Source organism: Biomphalaria glabrata, chromosome 10 (assembly GCF_947242115.1).
Source record: "Biomphalaria glabrata chromosome 10, xgBioGlab47.1, whole genome shotgun sequence".
Classification (NCBI taxonomy): Eukaryota; Metazoa; Mollusca; class Gastropoda; family Planorbidae; genus Biomphalaria; species Biomphalaria glabrata.
The window spans coordinates 31,886,894-31,909,468 of NC_074720.1; the positions used below are offsets into that span (position 1 = coordinate 31,886,894).

General features: G+C 35.0%; 2 protein-coding genes across 6 annotated transcripts; one reads left to right on the top strand and one right to left on the bottom strand.

Moving 5' to 3' along the window:
- The first annotated feature begins 1,001 nt into the window (after positions 1–1,001).
- LOC106070572 (E3 ubiquitin-protein ligase RNF6-like) lies at positions 1,002–11,917 on the top strand. 5 transcript variants are annotated; one of them, XM_056043707.1, is made up of 5 exons: positions 1,002–1,167; positions 7,040–7,345; positions 8,876–9,106; positions 9,914–10,126; positions 11,506–11,917. In XM_056043707.1, the coding sequence occupies exons 2-5, from the start codon at positions 7,052–7,054 to the stop codon at positions 11,548–11,550; spliced, it is 783 nt and encodes a 260-aa protein (XP_055899682.1). In that variant the 5' UTR covers positions 1,002–1,167; positions 7,040–7,051; the 3' UTR covers positions 11,551–11,917. The 5 variants fall into 5 exon arrangements, with proteins under 5 accessions (XP_055899682.1, XP_055899685.1, XP_055899683.1 ...); XM_056043710.1 differs by lacking the exon at positions 1,002–1,167 and adding an exon at positions 1,404–1,427; XM_056043708.1 differs by lacking the exon at positions 1,002–1,167 and adding an exon at positions 5,247–5,330.
- Positions 11,918–15,914: 3,997 nt separating this feature from the next.
- On the bottom strand, positions 15,915–21,034 carry LOC106070571 (uncharacterized). Its single transcript, XM_013230509.2, has 5 exons — positions 20,925–21,034; positions 20,099–20,170; positions 19,260–19,298; positions 17,934–18,085; positions 15,915–16,218 (listed from the first exon to the last, which is right to left on the bottom strand). Exons 2-5 carry the CDS (start codon positions 20,145–20,147, stop codon positions 16,033–16,035), a joined length of 426 nt encoding a protein of 141 aa, XP_013085963.2. The 5' UTR covers positions 20,148–20,170; positions 20,925–21,034; the 3' UTR covers positions 15,915–16,032.
- Positions 21,035–22,575: the final 1,541 nt, after the last annotated feature.

Consider the following 22,575-nt stretch of genomic DNA (forward strand, 5'->3'; position numbering starts at 1 on the left):
AACAGGGATAGACTGACAAAAAGGTGAATTTTAATCGCCCAGATCTGCTGTTTAATCAACAAATCACAATTATTCCACAACCTTCATTAACATTGCCTATCCCACAATAAAAAAAAATTAAATAAAAAAAAAAATTAAAGATTAGATATCAATGGACTATTGAAGTTATCTAAAACAAAAATACACAACAGGGGCACTGTACTTTATTGTCGCTCCTCCCCCCAATTTCCATAAGCATCATACTGTAATAGAGGCTTCTATATAGAATGTATTTAATATTACGAATACAATGCAAATAACATTGGAATGTGTTACCTGAAAATATATCTACAAGAATCATTAATAAATAACTATTTCTTGCTACTAACACTAACCTACATATATAGCTATATGGATATGAAATATGTATAACCTTAAGATGGTATGTCTACAAATGTTGTAAGATAGTTATTACTATTTTAAAAATTGTAGTTTACATTCGATCCACTGCTGTCCAATTCATTTTGTATGGTCAAGAACTAGTCACACCTATCACCACAATTTCAAAATGAGTTAATTTTTCTTCTGACATTAACAGTAGTAGAACAGCGACTAATACTTTGCTTTAAACTAATGACTTATTAGTAACTTTTATTCCACTTAAGTTATCTATTATCGAAAGCAAATGTTGAAGGTCGTTAGGTGTGTAGATACTGCTTTTACAAACAAATGCTAAAGATGCTTCCTTAAATATATATATAAGTGACATGCTATTTATAGGTATTCCGCCATGTATGTAAATCCCTATTAATCTGTACCAAGAAAACAGAGCTATTTTATTTTATTTTCTCCACTAAAGTTAATAGAGAAAAGAAACACTACGGAGATTCCCAGAATTACTTTGTTCTTGTTTGTCATTCATTTAAAGTGAAATCAGTAGTTTTTTTTAATTCATGCATCTAATAGTTAGTTTGTATGATAACAACACACATTCATTGAGACACGTGGTAATATTTAAAAAAGAAAGTAAAAAATGGTGGCTAGATACAGAGATACGTAAATAACAGCTCTTATCTCCCAAGGTAATTTCCCCGGGAAAATACAACACACCGTGTTGGCCCAGTGTCACTACGTGTCCCATGAGAATCAGTAGGTTAAGGGAACTATACAACAGTCGCATTAGAAAAGGTAGGCTTGCTGTCTTGATAGGAAATCCTTTCTGTTTTCAACATGTAAATAGTAAGGTTTATTTGTTGGTTTAGAAGTTTTATTTCTTTGTTTAAAGTCTAAGACTCTAGATCTAGACTCTGGAACAAGAAGGCATACAGATATAGATCTAGATTGTTTTTGTTTTTGCTGATGATATTTATAGCTTATGGTCTATGTTTACATCAACGTATTTAACATCACTTCCATAAAGATCCTCACCACAAACGTAACATGTTTAGGTAGGTTAAAACGATAGTTCAATTATTTATTATAGGGACAGCATTTTGTTTTATTCATTTTTTTCAAAGCTTTTATATCCTCATTCTGTCTGTCTAGTAAAGAAAGAAGCTAAAGCATGTTTGATTCCTCCATACCTATATACTCTAATAAAGTTAAAAAAGAGGCAAAGAAAAGAGGCCTAAGGCCCAAGGATTCCTATGACGATATAGCTAAAATTGAATAGCGCAAATTCTGAGGTATCCTATAAAAAAAAAAAACTTTGTACAATTATTCATTTAACCTGAAAAGTCTTGAATCAACAAAAAAAAAAATTAGCCAATTAATTAATTAATTGTTCGTGATTAATTATTTTGTTCTTTGTTGAAATAAAGGGAAAAAGGATACTATGAGAAATATGGATGTATATATGGATTTAATCCCAGTATTACTTTTATACACGTTTTTTCTCCCACATCCAATTCTCATATTAATTTTTAAGTATACATAATTATTCATAGTCGTTGAGAGCACACGAATCAATACAAAAATCAACCAATTAGTTTATCATTTACTCCTAATTAATTAATTCGGTTTTATCTATCAGAAAGGGAGCTAAGCCCTATAATTTTAAATCAATGGCAGTAATTAGTGCTTATTTCCCTTAAATATGATATGTTTTTAAAGTATTCTTTTTTATCTATTGCTTGTTGGATGTTGCCTTTGTTGTTGTTTTTCCATAACTGTACTGATACATTCGTTTTGGGCCTACTTTACGGACTTTGTTTTATCCACTTAAACCCACCGAAGAAGACATGAAGGGAAAACACCTTAGTGACTGGAAGCTGCCCAGCTTAAACCTAGACCAATCGTTATTTTTTTTTAGTTCCCCTTTCAGACCTAGTGGTCTATAGGGCAAATGATGTAAAGTTCATCTGATTCTGTGGCCTACGGTTAACGAGGGTGTCATGTGGCCAGCACAAAGACCAACCGCCTTTACTTTTCCCCAACTAATGTCAGGTACCCATTAGAGCTTGGTGGACTCAGAGGCGCCCAAGGATCCCGAAATAAAAATCCCAGTCTTCATCAGGATTCGAACCCTGGAACCCCGGTTCAGAAGCCAAGCGCTTTACCGCTCAGCCACCTCGCCTCTAGACCAATCGTTATAGTAGGCCTCAATACTGACCTGCGACGTCGCAACCTGTGGGCAGTAGAGCCACTACCTCGTACACATCTTTGACGTGGCAGGAAGTGTTCAGGACTTGTATTATGGTTGGTCTCAGCTCAAGGCATCCAGTAGGTTCCTGGAATCCCTTCCACTTTCGGCAACAATCTTGCTGAACCTAACGCTGTACATAATAAACATCAACTGGTTTCTGCAGACACATGTCGCTCAGCAAGCATCAAGGAGCACTTCTCTCCACTTCTACGACCCTCTCTTCTACTCATGGCAAGCGAAGTGAATAACGTCCAATTTTTTTCCCTTCATGCCGTCGCTTTATTGTCTTTAGCTTCCCCTTCTCCTGTTTCCAATACTGTTACCTTTCAGGTCTAAGTCGTTTCTTATCAGAACCAGATCTAGACTTGATAAGGCACACGGATATTTGAGACCCTTTATATGTGCAGTATTGACATGTCTTTGGCGTTTATTAAACGTCGTATAAATCTAGCACGTCAGACATTTACACAGCTAAAACTAACCTGGAAATCTCCTCACATCTCAAACAAGACTAATCTAAGAATCTTTAACTCTAATGTCAAGGCGGTCCTACTGTATGGTTCTGAAACATGGAGAACAACTGAAGTAACAACAAATAAATTACAGACCTTCATCAACAGATGTCTGAGAAATATCTTTAAAATACATTGGTATGACAAAATAGAAAACACCAAACTGTGGGAGATGAGTTGGCAGAAAAATATAGAAGTGCAGATCTTAGAGAGGAAGTGGAGATGGATTGGTCTTATCCTTAGAAAAGATAACAGCAACAGAGCTAGACAGGCCTTAAAGTGGAACCCCTAGGGAACAAGACGTAGAGGAAGACCAAAAAGAACATGGCGACTCAGTATACTACAGGAAGCCGAGAGGACCGGAAAGGGCTGGGTAGCCATAAAAGAAACTAGCAAGAGACCGTGGGGAGTGGCGTGTTTTCGTCAAGGCCCTATGTTTCATGAGGAACGCAAAGGAATGATGATGATAATGATTGACTTGTCTTTGCCAAGTGTGATATTCTGATACATAGAGGCCTAAACTTATGTACAGTGAATTTGACATGAGGTGTTATTGTAATTTTGGAGATTTTCGCGATAAACTAAACAATGTCAAGGTCGCAAATTTGCACTCGACTGTTGCCAATTAAAAAAGAATCGAGCTTTAACTTTAACACTTTACAATGAGTGACTGTTAATGTTTTGTATAAAATCTCCCTTGATTACTGCTTAATAGTTGCTCTTTTGTTTTGAAAAAAAAATTAATGTCGTAGATAAAAACATCATGCGGAGATCTGCTTGGTCTGGAAACCACTGCGCAGTTTATCTCATATATAGGATTAGTGATTTGAACCCACCAGACATCAAAAATGAGAACGAAGAAGAAGAAGAAGAAGAAATAGATGTAAAGTCTTATACTTCCTCCATATTGAAGCTATTTTGTTTGACAAATGGAACAGCTTAGAAATTTCGCAGTTCTAAAAATAGACACACATTTTATATGCCTTAAAACAAATTACATATCAAAACTTCCCGACCGGATAAACCCGAAAGTTTCCTATCTTTCGATTCGCCTGCATGTATGAAAATCTCTAATTAGCGGACTGCGGTCAACGCTTTGAAAATGTGTGCGTGAACAGCATGCTGGGTAAATACCCTGGGGGCTGTGGGATCTTAGTGATCTCGAAAACAGTCTTAGGCTGAAATCTCAATCAAGCTAAACGTTTTTTAAAATGAGTTATTGAACACCTTATGTGTGCCATGGAAATGTTGGCCTAGGTCTAGAGCGCATAAAAAAATCCTCCTTCCTCAAGAGGAAATAATTTACGTTTGCCTCCACTCCAAATTGTTCGTTCCAATGAGGTGGTATGGAAGAGCGCTACAAGGTCCCTTGGTGAAGTGCTGGGTAGACCATGTACAAAGCACTGTACATCTTAGTACAACAAATATGGAGGTGGTGGTAGTGAACGATACTGAAGTACAATGTACATTTGAGGTAAATAAAGGGAATGTACGTGGCGGGATCGTCATAAGATCTTTTTCGTGTGAAGCAAATCGTCTAGTTTCTGTCATAGTAAATGGTACGACATTCCAGAGAAATGTCACACTTTCAACGTGAGAAAGACGGGTAGAATTGCTTTGGCGTAGACATATGTTTTTAGCTGAGCGTCTTGTTTACTTCTTACAGTAAACGTGGCAGCTTACATACAAGATAAAACGACTTCACTTAAAATTTTTTTTTAAAGTTTGAAACATATAATTAGGTCGGTTTTCTTTTTGGCTTAATTGATGAAGATAACAAAATTTAAGTGTTTATTACTGCCATGCAAACAACAGAGTTTTATTTACCATGAATAAAATATCTCCTCTCCCCCCCCCCCCCATCCGACGACTCCATATTTTCTACAGTGTTCCGTAACGCTGGTGCAATCAATTCTCATTTGTTGATACGTGTATAGGAGAATATATTTGCACTACAGCCCCTGTAAGCCAAAATCTGAATATATAAAAAGATGACATTGTCACTTTAAGCTCTATGACCTTCTAAATAAACAAAACTCAGATGTCAATTCATGTATCACATAAGTAGGCTATGTTTGGCTCTGAAAGGGAATTCCCCATTTCATTTTTCTTAGAAATAAAACATAATCGAACATCATTAGTGTTATGACATTTTTTTGAAGAAAATTAGAAACGAGGCTCAGAGTTTTGGAAAGGTAGCCTACAATTTGAGTATTTTTTTGTCCTTAGCCTCTATTTTATAACTATATAACTACTAATGTTTGTAAAGTATTCTCTTCTACTATGTTGTGGATAAGGGTGACAAAGCTTAAATTTGTGGTTTTAATTATATCAGCTAAAAATACTGGACTTTGCATTTTTCTTTTTCATATTGTAACGTTAAATTTTCGTCCTAGTACAACTGTACGATTATTTATTTTGATGTTTTATTATTGTATCGAACCAAAATTTCGCGTACAAACTCCAACTGTATGACTAAAAGTTTAATAGTTATAATAATAATAATAATAATAAAATAATAATAATAATAATAGTTATTATCCATTACGAAAGTTGTCTTACAATTTGTGCATTACACCAATATTTAATCATTGAATTAATTTAAAAAAGCATTTTCTATTCCTCCCTGCGTTCCAACTATGTAACATAACAATTGTATTATTTTTTTTTAGAACTGATTATCAGTCATTTTCCTTTAGCTTACAATCGCCATGCAATCGTAACAAAAAATATTTAAGAACAAAAATATGTATCTTTATTATTCAAACATTTTACAAACATCTTTTTCTTTAAAAAAATACTACTTGATCTGGGTCAAATAAATGTCGTGATTGTATGCAGTAGAGTGTGTGTTCATTCGGAGGTGAGTGGAGGTATGGGTTTGGTCGAATCTTATTGTTTCTATCATCTTTGAGCTTGGGGGATCCAATACCCTCCCTACATACAAGACACAGGGAACATCATGAATGAAACTGGGCCTGATGGGGTGGATGGTATATCGTCACGGGTGGAATGTAACTCGCTGGTCTTCTTTGGGCATTACTAACCTATTTAAGTATGTTACTGTCGATGTTATTTAGCGACAATACAAAATGTCTTAAAACTAATGTATTAGGTTTTGCAAATACAATCTGTGCCAGGGAACATGTTAATAAAAAAAAAAGAAAGAAATGGTGGAACCAAAAGCAGTCAACTTTACAATAAAACATGAACCTGTTAATTACTAACAAAACATGAACCTGTTTATTACTAATAAAACACAAAGAAAAAAAAACTGTTGATTTTTTTTCAATAAAACTATGTTTTACAGGAAATTAGAGTTTCTCAAATTTAATTTTAGTTTCGCTTTGCCATAAAGATTAATTCGCTCATTTCAACAGAAGTGTTGTGGAAAGTTTGTTGATTTGTGTGTATGTTGACTTACTATTTGTTTTGTCTACAAGAATATGTGGCATGTACAAGAGATGCGCGGCTGATTCGAAAGTAATACGTGTGACTTCAGAACAATATCAAGTCGATTGGAATGAGTTGAGAGAGATATAGTTTAAAACTATTTCCATATCTTGTGAAAGCCTGTTGATATGTGTGTACAGTTATATCGTACAATTCTATCTTCAAGGTAGGTTACATACGTGGTTTGAAGTAACAACTTATAGCTCTCGTACAAAACTATTTGCTTCATAGTTACAATAAGTCCAGAAGAAAAGGAAATAAAACATTCGTTTCTAATACCTTTATTTTTACCCCCCCCCCCCCCCACCTTTTTCATTGAATAACTGACAGCTCGCCTCGTTGTGTATGAAATTCATGTAAAGAACATTTTACATATGAAAATCTGGAATAAATGGATGAAAATAAGAATTCTGAATTTATATTATCCGACTTTTTTTGTTCACTTTTAAAGCTCGATCACAGCATGGAAGAAGATGTTGGTGTCTTCCGACTGCAACTAGAAGAGCTCTTCGGGCCTGATAGTTCCAGGTCCATGAACTTCCATCAAGACAATGCGGCAGACTTGAGACGAGCCATGCACGAAATCTTCGGGTTGGAGAGTGACGAGACTCTTTCCGAAGATGATGTCATGCTGAGGACACTGCAGCAGCAGGAAATGGACGAGCTCTTGAGCTTGGAGGCGGCAATACGTCTTCAGGATGAAATGGAAAGGCCCAGGAGGAGAACACCTCACTCTCTGTTTGATGCTTTCAGATTCGTAGGTGTAATTTATTATACAAAAGAAATATGATGTGATTGTTTTTGCTATAGTGTTAAAATAAAAAAATCCAAGTCTTCGCAATGATTCGAGCCCCGGACCCCAAGCTCTATATCACTTTAGATATCGCGCTTCCATGCATTTACCTTGACTGTTGTTAAAATTAGCTGCTGTCGTGAAATATTGTGTTTTTTTTTATTATTCCTTATTCTTATCATTAAATGAGATCTTTCTTGCTTATGAAGTCAATAACATATGAAAACCTAAATCAATAAATTTAAAATAAGGCTATAAGTCAGGGGTTCTCAACCTGTGGGTCGCTATGTGTGTGTGGGGGGGAGGGGGTCGCGGCAGAGTGGTGGATTGTAAAAAGGGGTCGCCGAGTTTAAAAGATTGTGAACCGCTGCTATAAGTGATATGATAACAATAACATTATCTCTCTTTTTATGTTGAATATATTCACGATACATTTTGATAGGTGTAATCTACTTTTTAAAATATATAATTGACTTTTTAAGATTTTACTTTCTGTAACAAATGCAATACAGCAACATAGAAAAAGAGATGTAGAGAAACGAAAAGGTCACAAAATGAACATAAAAGAAAACCGTCAGAAAATAAAAAGATGTAGAAAGATTGTGAAATCAGATCGACAAACAAACAATGTCAAGGACACCAAATCGAAAGGTTAATGATGCCAGCTAAATAATAGAAACAAGCAAAATAAAGAGAAATTAAAAAATAAAACAACTATTTAGCACTTTAAATTACCAAATTAGGCATTTTGTTTATTGATGCATGTTTTATTACCAACATGAATAAACACATAAAACTTTGACTTTACCCGAGAAATGAAAGTGGTAAACATTGACAGAGTGATTGACAGAGTGCTTAGTGCTACAGGTTAAGGAATTTAGGCATTTCATAATACAGTGCTAAGGCGAGCACAAAACGAATCCTTTACCTTTTAAAATAACTAGCTTGTTGACACTCTTTCTCTTCTACACACCGTATAAATCTAATAGCTAGCTATTTATAGTTTCCCGCCATAGACAAACATTTCCTGTAATGATTAGAAAGGATTTAAATTGTCTGCTTATTACTAGTTATAGTTTTGAAACTAAAGAATATTTGTGAGATATGCTTATTAATGTTTTGAAACAGTAATATAAATGGCGTAGTAACCATGGCGCATAGTGTACCGCGAGACCTGAACAGGGGTTCCAAGAACTACTGGAATAGTAAACTACTACGACTACACATATATATATAAGATTTATACTTTAAAAATGCATAAATTAGAACATGGTTAAATTAATATTTTTAAAATTCAAATAATAGGTAACTATTCAATCTATAAAATAATCAAAGCGTTCCGGTAAATTCTCCGAATGTGCGAAGTGTTTGGGAAACACTGCCTTAGTCTATTGTATCGTAAATGCACTGTGAACAGTTTATCTGGGAAGAGCAATAAGCTTATAGCAATGTTGGATAATGTCTTCACTCGCTTCTGGTTCATCTTTGTTTCAGGTGCCGCCCGTGCTGAGTGGGCGCCGTTCAACAGATGACTGGCTTGAGCGACAGCTGGAGGAGACGAGCAGAGAGGAAGCCCAAAGGCGAAGACTGCAGCGTCAAGAAGAGGAAGCCAGGCGAAGGCGAGAAGAACATGCTGCCCGCATTCGGGAAGAGAGTTCACGGACCCGAAGACATGGTCAAGATTTTGCGATGAATTTTTTCGGCTTTTTTATAAATAGAATGATGGTAGGTACTAATCGTACTCCATGGTCAACTGACAACTAAAAAAAACACTTATTAAGAGAAGCAGAGAAAAATTAATATTTTCAATTTTAATGTTAGTTTACAATAATCCGCTCATTTATTAGTTTTACATGTTATTTATATACGATCCAGTGTATATTTTCATAAAGAAATCTATTGTTAGTTTAAAACTTTAAAGCTTTCTAGCTACAAAGTATAAAGGGAACTAATTCAACTTCTGCCACAAATCACTCAAGTACAATTTCTTTCCTTCGTTTAATACCAAACGAAACAATTTATTACCAATTGTTAATTAACTACTTGATTATTTTTATCGATTCTTGTGTTGTCAGGTAAAAAAAAAAATAATTGTGCGAAATTTCATCTTCTTCCGATATTGGCTGTAGGAGAAATAACGTGCACAAACTTTTTACCAGACAAAGAGACAGACACAGAGTGAGTTAAAATATGCTTTGTTAAAAGGCAGACTGTGAGAGATTTTGAAAAAAAAAACTAAAAAAAAAAAAAAACAAACGCTAAGAAAGATAATGTTAAATATATTTGAAAAATTACTTTGTGTAACAATAAAAATAGCTTAGGAATTTAATTTCATGATGTTCAAAGTTGATAAATAGTTATGTATAATTTAAACAATCCATATGTTATTAATACTTCCGTATTCTGAACACCCGAAGATCTCAGGTATAAACATCATCTATCAATAATTAGCAGCCTAAATCATTATTGGCAAGTATTCGCAAGAAATAAACGATATTGTTATCGATATTGATTATGATCTAATCATTTCAGAGCCATATTATGCCCCCTCCAAGTCTGACGAGGTCACAACTAGATGACCTCCCCACGACAGTGCATAAAGAAAACTCTTGCAATGCGGAGGCTGCGGCGTCTTCAGATGTTCGTTGCTCCATTTGTCTGGCGGATTTCATAGATGGGGACCAGAAACGTGTGCTGCCCTGTGCTCACAATTTTCATTTAAAATGTGCTGACAAGTGGTTAGGGGTAAGTGTAGACAGACAGACTGACAGACAGACAGACAGGCTGACTGACTGACAGAAAGACACACAGACAGACAAATGTGCTGACAAGTGGTTAGGGGTAAGAGTAGACAGACAGACAGACAGACTAATTGACAGACAGACTAACTGACAGACTTATTGACAGACAGACAGATATGCAGATTAACTGACAGACAGATAGACACACAGACAGACAGACAAATTAATCTTCTTCAATATTACCTTATTTACTTGTTGATTATAATTTACAAAAACATTTAAAATAAACACAGTATAGGGATACTTTACATATGATCTATGAATATAGTGTTTATTAATAAATATCTAAACAAATTTATAAACAATTTAATGTATTTAACTACTGTACGAACGGCTCACCGATAACGTAATATGTTTATTTTTTTTACAAAATAATTAATTGATAATGAAGAAATCTTCTTTTACACATTAAAACAATTAATAAGCAATGTATAATGTGATATATTACTAGTGTATCGTACATACACAAAACATAGGACCGTCATAGGCACTTTCTCAAAGGGAGGTACTCCTTCCAAATTCCTTTAATGATTTGCCATTCACCAACCAATTTGTCCGTAGGTAAATCATCCATTCCATGATCATTCAAGGTTCAAGTTGTTGTTGAACCATTTCTTCATAACTATCAGTTCATAGAATCATTGTGAATACTAACCCTACAATACGTCAGCTAGTCAAACAGTTGGGTTGTGTGGATTGTTGATAATTAGCTCTCCATAGCTTATAACGTGAGAACTGGAAGTATTGAAACCTGTCTACATTGCTTACCAAACAGACCGTTGGTCAGCTAATCCGGGGGAGGGGGACACATATGAAGCACAGACTATCTTTGAAATTCTTTGTTTTTTTTTTGAAACCATTGTTTTACGACATAGATACCTGGTTTATGAATTGTTATTATGTAGGTCTAAATGAGTGCGGATTTGAGATAGGAAATGGAATAATCGTGGGAGTTTTTAATTAAAAGATCCTAATGAAGCAGATGCTGCCTGGTCATGCTGGGCTGTCGTTCGGACTTGTCGATGGTCCAGGGTTCATACCTTGCCCGCTGCCATCCCCTGTCGTAATGTAGGACGTTTAAACTAGGAAGTAAATTATCTTCAACTCTGAAGGAACATCCGAAAGATGTTAAAAAAAAAAAAAAAAAGACGATTTGTTACAAGGAGCTTATACAAAAATATTTAGTGATTTTTAAAGGGGAGCTAAAGTAGACAACATTTAGAAAAGTTTAATCTAAAATGCAATTTTTCTTAGTATCTCACAATTCATAGACTTAATGCCATAGACATTTCTTCGTTTCACACAAAGTGATTCCTATTTCAGATGAACCCGACCTGTCCTGTGTGCCGAAGTAAAGTTCAACCTTGACAGTGACTTCACTTGTGCCAACACTCTTGTCCTTCGAAGCATTGAAGCATTTACAAAACCAATGTGTTCTTCTCATGACTCTTTTAACTGTAGTCATTAGCATAATTTATATTTTGTTCCTTTTGTAAAATCTTTTGATTTCCTAGAGATTTCATTTATTTTGCACAGCTAACATCAACTCACTCTGTCTTTCTGTCTATCTGTCTGGCTTACTGTCTGTCCGTCTGTCTGGTAAAAAGTTCAAACATGTTTTATGTTTTTTTCTCCCATTTCCCATTCTCGGACCAAGTTGAAACTTAAATGAATTATGCATTGAATCTGAATGAACATGAAACAATAAAAAAAAAAACATTTATTTAATTAGTTATTGGTGATGATTTTTTTGTTTGAGATCGAAATAGAAAGAAAAAATGAATTTAATGAGAGATGTGGATGTATATGTGAATTTAATCCCCTTATTATGTTTTGGTATGCTTTTTCTTCCACTTCCAATTCTCGGATCAATCGGAAATTTTGCATAATTATTTATAGTCAATGACAATACACGAATCTATCCGAAATCTAACAAATTAATTCATTTTTGAGTACTAATTAATTAATTTTGTTTTATATAGCTGAAAGCTATTAACCCTGTAATTTTCAGATAATTCGCAGTTCTTTCCCTTAGATAAGCTTTGTTTTTAAAAAGTATTCTTCTTTTTTTTTCTATTTGCTTGTTATAAAATATTCTTGTTGTTCGCTTACTACAATTGAAAGACCTCCAAAAAAATCATTGTGAAAGAGTGTCTCTTAATGGACTGTTACCCATTGCAGAAAAAAAAAATTTGTCACTATTTCCTCTATTTGTTGGTATAGGTGATAGCTTTCTTCTTCTCTTAAATTCACTTTTTGCATATAAATTTCCTTTTACTCAATCTGTAACAATTATAGAATTCTACTTTGTTTTCTATTTACTTTGCAGCATAAATGGCAATTTTAGAGAAAGTTGAAAGTACAAGAAGTAAAGTTCCCCTTTCAGACCTTGTGGTCAATAGGGCAGATGATGTATAGGTCATCTGTTTCTACCGCCAACGGTTTACGAGGGTGATATGTGGCCAACTTAACGACCAACCGCCTTTACTTTTCCCCAATTTATGTCAGGTACCCGTTAGAGCTGGGTGGACTCAGGCGCCCAAAAATCCCGAAATAAAAATCCCAGTCTTCACCAGGATTCGAACCCGGGACCCCCGGTACGCCTCCTAGCATATTAATTGCTGTTAATGAATCGTTTTGTTTGTTTGTTAGGAAAGTTGTGTATTCAAATATTTTTTGGCCAGATTTTGTAAACTTGTTGTGCTTTGTTCATGTTACAAACTTATGGTTATCTAGCACCAATGTTTGATTATTGTTGATAACTACAATAAACTGTTCCCACTATTCAACCAGCTGCTTATTGCGATATTGACATAACATCATTCTCCTTCCATGTTCCTGAATACATTAGAAACATGACATTCAAGTTAAAGAATTTTTTTAAAACAATCTTTATATATAATTCTCTTCTTCCCTAATCAGGTCAGACGAGAAGTAAATGGGAAGATCACTCTCTTATTTCTGCGGATAGTCACCCCACGGAAAAAAAAACAAGAGGGGGGGGGGGGAGAACACGTTTTCACAGCTCGCTACGGATGGCTGCGCGCTGGACTGTCAAACCCTGCCCGCTCCCATCCCATGCGGGCGGTTTGGACTAGGAAGTAAACTATCGTCAACTCTGAAGGAACATCCGAAACATGTTAAACATTTTACAAACACTAAATAGCAGGGCCGGATCTAAGCATTGTGGGGCCCTATTCGAAACGGATTTCGCGGGGCAAAGTTTGGGTAGGGAAGCGGACAATGAGTCAAATTTAAGAGTTTGTATTAGAAAATAAATTCGTCTATGCATTTTTATTCTTTACTACGTACAGTATTACTTTACGAGCCTTGCGTGTAGAAAAGTCATACAGTATATCATAATAATTCTGTTTCTCACATAGATTCCGCTCAATAGCAAGAATTACCAAATGTTTCAATTTATCTTTGAGAATTGTTGACATCAAGTAATTCTTCATTAGTTTGAGGTGCGAGAAGCTTCTTTCACCTGATTACACAATTACGGCTAAAGCATAATGCCGTTTTTATTAATAGCGCGTAGGATTGACGTTTTCCATATTGAATGACACCCCAAAATGACATTTTTTTTGTATGTATTTCCGTATATTTTAAGGACTTCGTATATTTTGCAATTTCGGGAGTTTTCCAGGAGTTCCTGGTAAATTGACAGGAGGGCGCGGGAAATCTGTTTTAAGTCATAAAATGGTTTAATTTAATAATGTATACACCTTGAATTAGTGCGGGTCTTATGAAAGTGCGGATCCTTTGAAAGTGAGGCCCACTGCGTGTAGCAAAGTCACACAGTATATTTCATAATAATTCTACTTCCTACATAGATCCCACTCAATAGCAAGAATAACCAAATGTTTCAATCTATCTTTGAGAATTGTTCTCCATTTTGAATGACACCCCTAAATGCCAATTTTTGTGTATATTTTTCCGTATATTTTAATGAATTTTTCGTATATTTTGCGATTTGGGAAGAATTCCAGGAGTTAATGATAAATCGACAGGAGGGTGCGGGAAATCTGTTTTAAGTTATAAAATAAAATGGTTTAATCAAAAATGTATACACCTTGAATTAAAGCGGGTCCTATGAAAGTGCGGGCCCCACTGCGGTCGCATGGGTATCAGTGGCCTAAGGCCGGCCCTGGAAAATAGCAGCTTATGCTACGCCGCCGGTCGACTAGTTATTTATAAAAGGCTTGTTTTTTATCATGTGAATGAGTAGATAAACCGCTTGAATATCTAACAGAGAAGGATCGAGTTCGAGTCTCAATAGACTTTATTATTTTCTTTTCTTACTTTTTTTTTCTTTCTCTTTTTTTTTTAAAGCTACCTCAGCTTGAAGCTTTTGACATCAGTAGTCGAGCTGTTTACTTCCTAGGAATATGTTGCCTCTTTTCTTTGTCTTTTTTCTTTTTTGGCTCTTACTCTGTTTTTGTGCTTTTGGCCTCTTTATTGGGTTTTTTTCAGTAAAAAGGTACAATTTAAACAGTTACAATTTAAAATAAATCATAATGTGATCAAGCATGGAAATGAACTTTGTGAAATTAAGGTTGTCATTGCATTTTATCTTTATAAGTTGAACCCTACATGATATTACTACTTTAAGCAAAAATGTTTTGCAAATCAAACTACATAGCTTATACAAAGAGAAAATCAAAAAGATGACTCATTATTTAAACTATTAATCCTATGAGAATATTAATCTTTAATTTGATAGCATCTTAAAGTCTAATGACCTATTTGTATATGAAATACATCGTTTTAAAAGAAAGTGCCTCATGAGTTCTTCTACAAATTGTACAGGCTATTCCTCTCAGGAAAGGAAAATTCCTTAAGGGACTCTTTGAGATGCAAGAGAAACACCCAAGCCTTAGAGTCGTTTTAAAGTAAGGCCTTTCACGTTAATTACTCTGTATTAAAATTGTACAGGCTTTTCTTACAGACGTTTTAAGAAAAATAATTTGAACAAAATTTCAAGCCTAGTTAGTGAACTTTTAAGAACTATGCCTTAGTACCGTTTTAAGTCATTGAGAAAAAGTCAACTGTTCACTGGATACATTAAAGAGGTAACTGTTTATAGTATACTATTCATTGATGGAAATCTCTAAAAATAAATAAATATTATATACAATTAAGAAATACACATTCATTTTGAATAAAATCGTGCAACAAATAAAATATTTAAAAGCTCCTACTCTCAACACATTTGGTTCGTTCTATTGATCGTGACCCTGGGCGCAATGCCCCCCCCCCCCTTCCAGCAACGCCTGCTACGCTTATGATTCTATTACTTGTCTTGAAATAAGTGTTTCACGTTTGTTCCTAAAATAAAAATGTATATATCCCCAAATAATAGAATATGAATCCCCTGTTTGGGACCCCTCAACAAGAAAACATAAAAAAAAAAGGAACAGACACAAAATAGAGCAGTGAGATTCATAACAAACGAATATCCACATTTGACTAGAGTAACACCTTAAGTAAAATCACTAAATTTAAAAAGCCTTCAGAATAGAAGACTCAAAAGTCAAATAGCAATTATACAGAAAGACACAACTATAAAGGCACATTCTTTGCTCCAAATGCTAGAACAAATGTGTACAAATTCATCCCTAGTTCTATTAGAGCATTGAATGGGTAGCCTGTGCCAGCAAGGAAAACCAATGACTTGGCAGAATTTAAGACATTGATTAACATACATGATTAGATTTACATAGAAACACGCGTTGGACGTAATCATCTTATTTCTTTTAAAGTAACGTCTGTATTTTATAAGATAAGATAACAAACACACACCCAAATGATAAGACAAAACTAATGTTGAAATATTTTCCGGTGCTTTTATTTGCTTTTCGGATCAACTGTCAGACCCAAAGAGGCTGCGAATTTATGTAGGTAAGTGGAGTCCATCCATATAAAGATCAGAAAAACTAGAACCAGGGACACTACACCTGTGTAGCCAAAGGTGGACGCTATTATTCTGTTGTCAGTGGCGGAGTATTTCATTCTTTTTGTGGCTGAGAGGGCCTGAAAGTAGAAGAGAACAGATCGTTTTGGTTGTATAGTAATGAAATTACTTTAGTGATATATTAATATACGGTTGGTACTTGGTACTTTTGACAAAGCTTATATCAACTCACTCTGTCTGTCTATCTGTCTGGTAAAAAGCTTTCTCGGGTCAAGCTAAAATTTTGCAGAATTATCCATTTAGCTTAACAAGACATCAAAAAATCAAATAGTTAAGCACTTAGTTAATTAATTGCTGGTGATTAATGTTTTTGTTTGTTATCAAAAATAGCATGCTAATTAATGAGAGATGTGGATGTATATATGGATTTAATCCCCTTATTACGTTTTGACACGTTTTATTCTCCCACTCCCCATTCTCCGATCAAGTCGAGAATTTCCATAATTATTCCTAGTCCAAGACAATACACTAATCAATCCAAATATTAACCATTTACTTCATCATTTGATTAATTAAATTTGTTTTATATAGCAGAAAGGGCACCAAACCTGGCAATTTTCACATAAACGGTAGTAATTAGTGGTTCTTACCCTTAGATAATATTATATATATATTGCTTGTTTTAATAATAATAATAATAATAATCTTTATTGTCCATTAGAAAATATGTTTTACAATTTGTGCATATTAACAGTACAGTCAAAATTCTATTTAATAATTAATTACCGACGTATATATTTATATTTTGAAGATGTGCTCCTACCTCAGAACAGTTTGAATAAAGAAACTATTTGCAACTTAGTCCAGTCATTGAACATTTATTATTATTTGTCACGGAGGAATGTGTGTATGTATGTATAATCTATTTTTACACTCTGCGCGAATGACTGGAAGTGTGTTTTGTTGTCAGCTGGTGTGATATGCAGTAAAGCTGATTAAAGTTTATGTGTTTGATCTAGTGATTTCATTGTGTTATTTCGTTAACTACAGCTGTACCAGGGACACCTAGAGACGTAGCGAGACCTAAGGTAGGTTCTATCGAGTCATAAGTATAAATATAATAAGAAAGCTGTGACATTATTATTATTATTATATATTATACCATCTCCCCGTCCCCCACCCCAAAAAAAAAAGCCAACAACAACACACACACAGACTTTACAGTTTCGATGCCTTTATACTGAGTGTGACAATTATTATCTGTTTTTAATGTTTTATTTCGAATAGAGATTGACTTGTAGATCTTGATCTAAAAATGTTTTTAATTTTTTGTTCCATATCACCAATGACTAGGTTTACATTTCAAGATGTGGACATTTTCTCCACACACACTTTTTGATACAGTTGTATTAACACATTTGATAGTCACCGTAACCTAATTTTAACCTCGGCGTTTTCGATCTTGAAAATGGCTTAGTTGTTTCCCATTTAAAAGTGACGTTCTTTGACAGGGGTGAAACCTTAAATTTAAAAATAATGATCTTATTTTATTGAAATGAAATTATAAAAATCAATATTAAAAAAAAACACCGTTTTTTACGTTCACAAATGGTGTCGCAATACTAAAACTTGACACTCGAATAACATACGTTTATATTCTATCCATCTGTCTATAAGTAGATAGCAGTCATATTATATGAACTCAGATTGCATGTACAACAAAATTGACGGGTCATTCTCAACGTCCTTTAACATTTACTCAGATTTTGTATGATTTAAAAAAAAAAAATTACTCATCTGTGTACACGTGTTTTATGTAGGCTATACTTCTTACTGTTTTGTCCAAAAGCAAGTTTTTCTGGGTCTCTATGAATACTTTTTCTCGGTAGACTGTGAGCTCTGTCTCAGACAGTGTGCTGCTCTCCTCTGACTCGCACACGCACCAGCAACCAGGCGGTACTTCCACTGCTCCTGAGATGTTGTAGTCTGTAAGGCAATAGAGAGTTCAACAAGCAAAATATTTCAAATCCTTTTCTTAAAAAAAAAAAGCATATCTAAAGAGGAAGAACTCCGTCCTTAAAACTATATCTACCAATAATGTTCAAGTCATTTCCCTTATTCAGTATCAAACGAAATAATGTATTACCAATAATTATTTGACCAATTAAGTATTTTTGTTTATTGATTCATGTTTTTTTAGGTACAATAAATAATTAATTAAAGGTATCAACTGGATCGGAGAATGCGTGAGGGAGAAATAGCGATAATAATTATTTAAAGGGACTAAACCCAACAAACTTAGCCATCAATGTGAATACTGATGTATTAGTTTCCTTTGTTGCTATTAAAGAGAATAAAGAATAACTTGTAATTAATCGTCCAGTTAGTTACTTTTCCAATTGAATTATGCCTTGTCTATGCCAATGAATAATTTTGCGAAGTTTTTGCTTGATCCGAGAATGGGTGTTTGAGAAATAACGTGTGCACAGTTTTACCAGACGGACAGACAGACAGAGTGAGTTGATATAAGCTTTGTAAAGATCGAGTCAAACACAAAGATACAACGAGGGCGACGTTACAACTTATATCCATGTTTGACGCATTTTTCATTGATTACATCGTTAGATATTCCAGGAACACATAAGCCGAAGCTCCATCTTACCGGCCTGTTTGAACAGTGATTTCTGTCTGGAAGAGATGCATGCTTAACTTAAGTTGCTTACGTCTTTATTTTCAACATTGTCCTTCTTAGTGATTCGGAAACCCTGGACACACGGGCTAGAACGTGGTCGAAGGCCAAACACTCCAAGGATCCCGACCATTTATTATTCATTACCAGGCTAATCGTGCGGGACTCGCCGTTTTTGAAATGGCCTTTTAAGGAACGATGGGACTTATAATAAGGTTATGGGAACTCTTTTACACCTCAGCACTGAACAATGGAAATGCTCTCCCACACCTTTGACACTTCAATGTGAGTTTTGTTTTGTAACCCTTTCCTCTTGCGACCGTTTCAATCTAGGCGCCACTATGAGACAGTGTAGCGTAGCCCAGAGACAACCGCACTCTTGAGTCAGCAGCTTCCATCATGAAGTTTTTCATATTTTTAATCATACTATTTCTTAATGAATACATATGTTTTTAATAGTTTAGTAATTACCTGGTGTGGTAGTTGATTGAACTATGACGATTACATTCCCTGTAGAGTCAAGAAAAAAATATTAAAAAAGGTGAATTCAAACAAGAGATTAAGATTATTAACATACACAGTTTTAAAAAAAACGAATTTGTTACGACTAATTTTGTTTAGAACCTGAAAAAAACCTTCTCTACTTAATGTTTAGTTTTTGAAATCGAAAAATCAAGAATATTCTCCTACTGGAAATGAATTATCTCCCTTTTATTAAAAGAATCTTTTCTGTAGAAACTGGAAGCTACTAGAAAGTAGGACAACCCCCCCCCCCCACCCTAAATCCTTTTTTTTCATTTATATGGCAACATTGACGCCTATTCCACGTGATATATATATATATACCATTGATGAAATTAGGTATAGCTTAAGTCCATGTACACTGTTTATGTTACATTTGTAAAATGAAATACAGAGTCGAGCAAGAGAATATATAAGTGATGCTCTGTCCCTGCAGTGTACTAAATGTATTGGGCCTACTCTTCGTTACGCCCGTACGAGTTACTTTAGTCTTACGTCTCATGATTCCCATGGTTGAATGAAGTTAGTCTACGCTAAGTGCTTTCATCTTTTTTTCTTTGAGGACCCATAATGACCATCACTTGTCTTAGTGCAACTCTATGCCTGGTCCTTGTTAAGAGAAGAATAAGTTTAGTCGCCTTTCTAATAAACCCAAAGTATGAAAGAAAGATGCTTTACAGTATTAAGACTCAAGCCTGAACTCTTATAAAGGTTAAAGTCTTGTGGTGTATCTCTGTAGCTAATAATGTAGAAATAAGATAAGTGTTGGAATGTAAGTTTTGACTCACCAAATATCCACACACAATAGAGTGACATTAGTAAACAATGAACAGCCATTTCCACAAGCTTCACCAGTCTCACTAGAAATATAAGGATTTTTAAAAAAATGCAAGTTAATTACGATTCTAGAATTTAAAATGTTAGCTCTCGTAATTCTGTCTGTTATGTTTTCAGAGCAGGGCGAGGTGGATGAAGGGTAGAAGACTTGGCTTCCGAACGAAAAGGTATTGGATTCGAATCTCAATGAAGACCGATATTTTTAATTTTAAGACCTTAAAGAGTCCAGCCGACTCTAATGAGTACCAGACTTTATCTGAGAAAAGTAAAGGCGTTTTGTCGTTGTGCTAACCACATGACACCCTCATAACCGTGGCCTACAGAAACAGATGACCTAACATCATCCATCCTATAGATGAAAGAATCTGAAAGTGGTACTTTACTTTATCCCTTTTTTATTTTCCAATGCGGCCCTAAGCCTAAATTATGTTTGTCAACAGAGCTAAATTAAAAATAAATTATTATTAGTATTTTAAAATTATAAATAGTATAAATAGTATTATTGTAATTACATCGACACTAAATAGCTAAAAAGGTTACAAATCCCAATGATAAATTTTAACCAAATATATATGTATAGTGCGAATCATATACACATTGTAATATTAATTAATGTTGTAAAATGTAAAGTGTGCATCTCGCAGTACTACTATACGCTATTCAATTATTTATACTACATTAAAAAATATCATCCGTCTGTGGGTTTCAATCCGCTGTTATAAAAACAAAGTTTAATATTTTTTTAATCCTCTGAACATAAACGACACAGAGTCAAACCTGAAGGCTTAATCAGGTGTTAAGCTCACACCCTGCTCCTTTTCTCCTCATCATTTCACTTTTTTTTTTTTTTACAGTCAATCTGAAATAAAGAAACACCGACATTGATTTCTCATCAGTATTACCTCCCCTCGCCCATACTTCCAATGTTTATTACATGGACTTCCGGTATGCATTTATTACCGCCTTCATCTTGCGCAGTGAGTGTTACCTCCACTTGACTTGTCGATTTCCAATATATTGGATTTCTGGATTTACTTTTTTCGTATTGATAGATAGATAGATAGATAGATAGATAGATAGATAGATAGATAGATAGAAAGTTGTTATGGCAGGTAGCTAGGTGGACCTGGTGGGTAGATGAATAGGTAGACAGACTAACAGCCCTAGACAGAATGTTCTATTTCCTGGTTCCATTACATTGCTTTGCTGGATCGTTCAAATGTTTTGTTCTGTCTTTAGGCTAAGAAATGATTGCCTGAGATGTAAGTCCCAGCTTTCAGAGAACAAACATTAAGTTACAGGAAGGCAGGTATATACATCATGCACTGGTGACTGGTATCTCCACGACGGTATTGTGCTGAAGAACTACCTTAGTTGCAGAAACCAGATCACAATCTTTTACCCAGAGGCCATCATATTATTACATAGCTTCTAAACAGTACCCATCTAGTACAGTGTAATCATACCACTTCAATTATGAAAAAAAAAAAAGCTTTGTAGAAGACAGGAGCAGAAGCAAGAAAAGAAACTTAAATACACACCCTGCGGACGGGCTTCACCACAACGGCTTTGTCTGCAATAGATATGGAATAAATATGCAGTTAGCAATAGGGTTTGCACTCATCCTTAATCTTCCGAATCGAAAACATTGCTATCCATTACATATGTTCATATTATTATTATGTTAGAAATGAACAAGTAGTCATTCTCTGGCACTGCCAGGGTCGAGTTTCGCTAAAGAGAAACAAAATTCATCGTAGTCCCTTTAACAGTTTCCACTGAGGAATTTTCTGGTGATGTGGCAGGTCTGCAGCAGTACCGCCCTCTGACAGGCAACGAAGATATTCCTAGGAATGTTAAGGGCCTTGAAGGTGTCTGTGAGGTCAGTTGTTATTATCCCCTCGGTTGATATAACAATGGGGTATATTGTTATTTTGGACAATTTCCATAGACGCTTAATCTCCAAGCCTAGGTTCCCATATTTTCTTTGCTTTTCTATCTCAGTTTTTCTCAAATTATGAGACAGTGGTACGGCGATATCGATAATGGTAGCGGTTTTTTCTTTTTTATCAATGAACAGCAGATCCGGGCGATTGAAATCTACCGTTTTGTCGGTCAGAATAGGCCTGTCCCAGTACAGCAGATGTTCAGTAGACTCGAGAACCTCTTGCGGAGAGTATTTATAATAAGGGGGAGTGTCCTTACCGATCAATTTGTACGTCAAAGCCAGGTGTTGGTGTATTAACTTTGCAACTTGGTTATGGCGACCTAGGTAGGCTGATTCTGATAGGGCTGGACATCCTGCCATAATGTGTTCAATCGACTCGCCCACATTTCCACATTTTCGGCATTTGTCGACAACATTGAGTTTCAGGATATGCTTCTCGTAATTTTTTGTCCTGATTACTCTGTCCTGTATTGCTGTAAC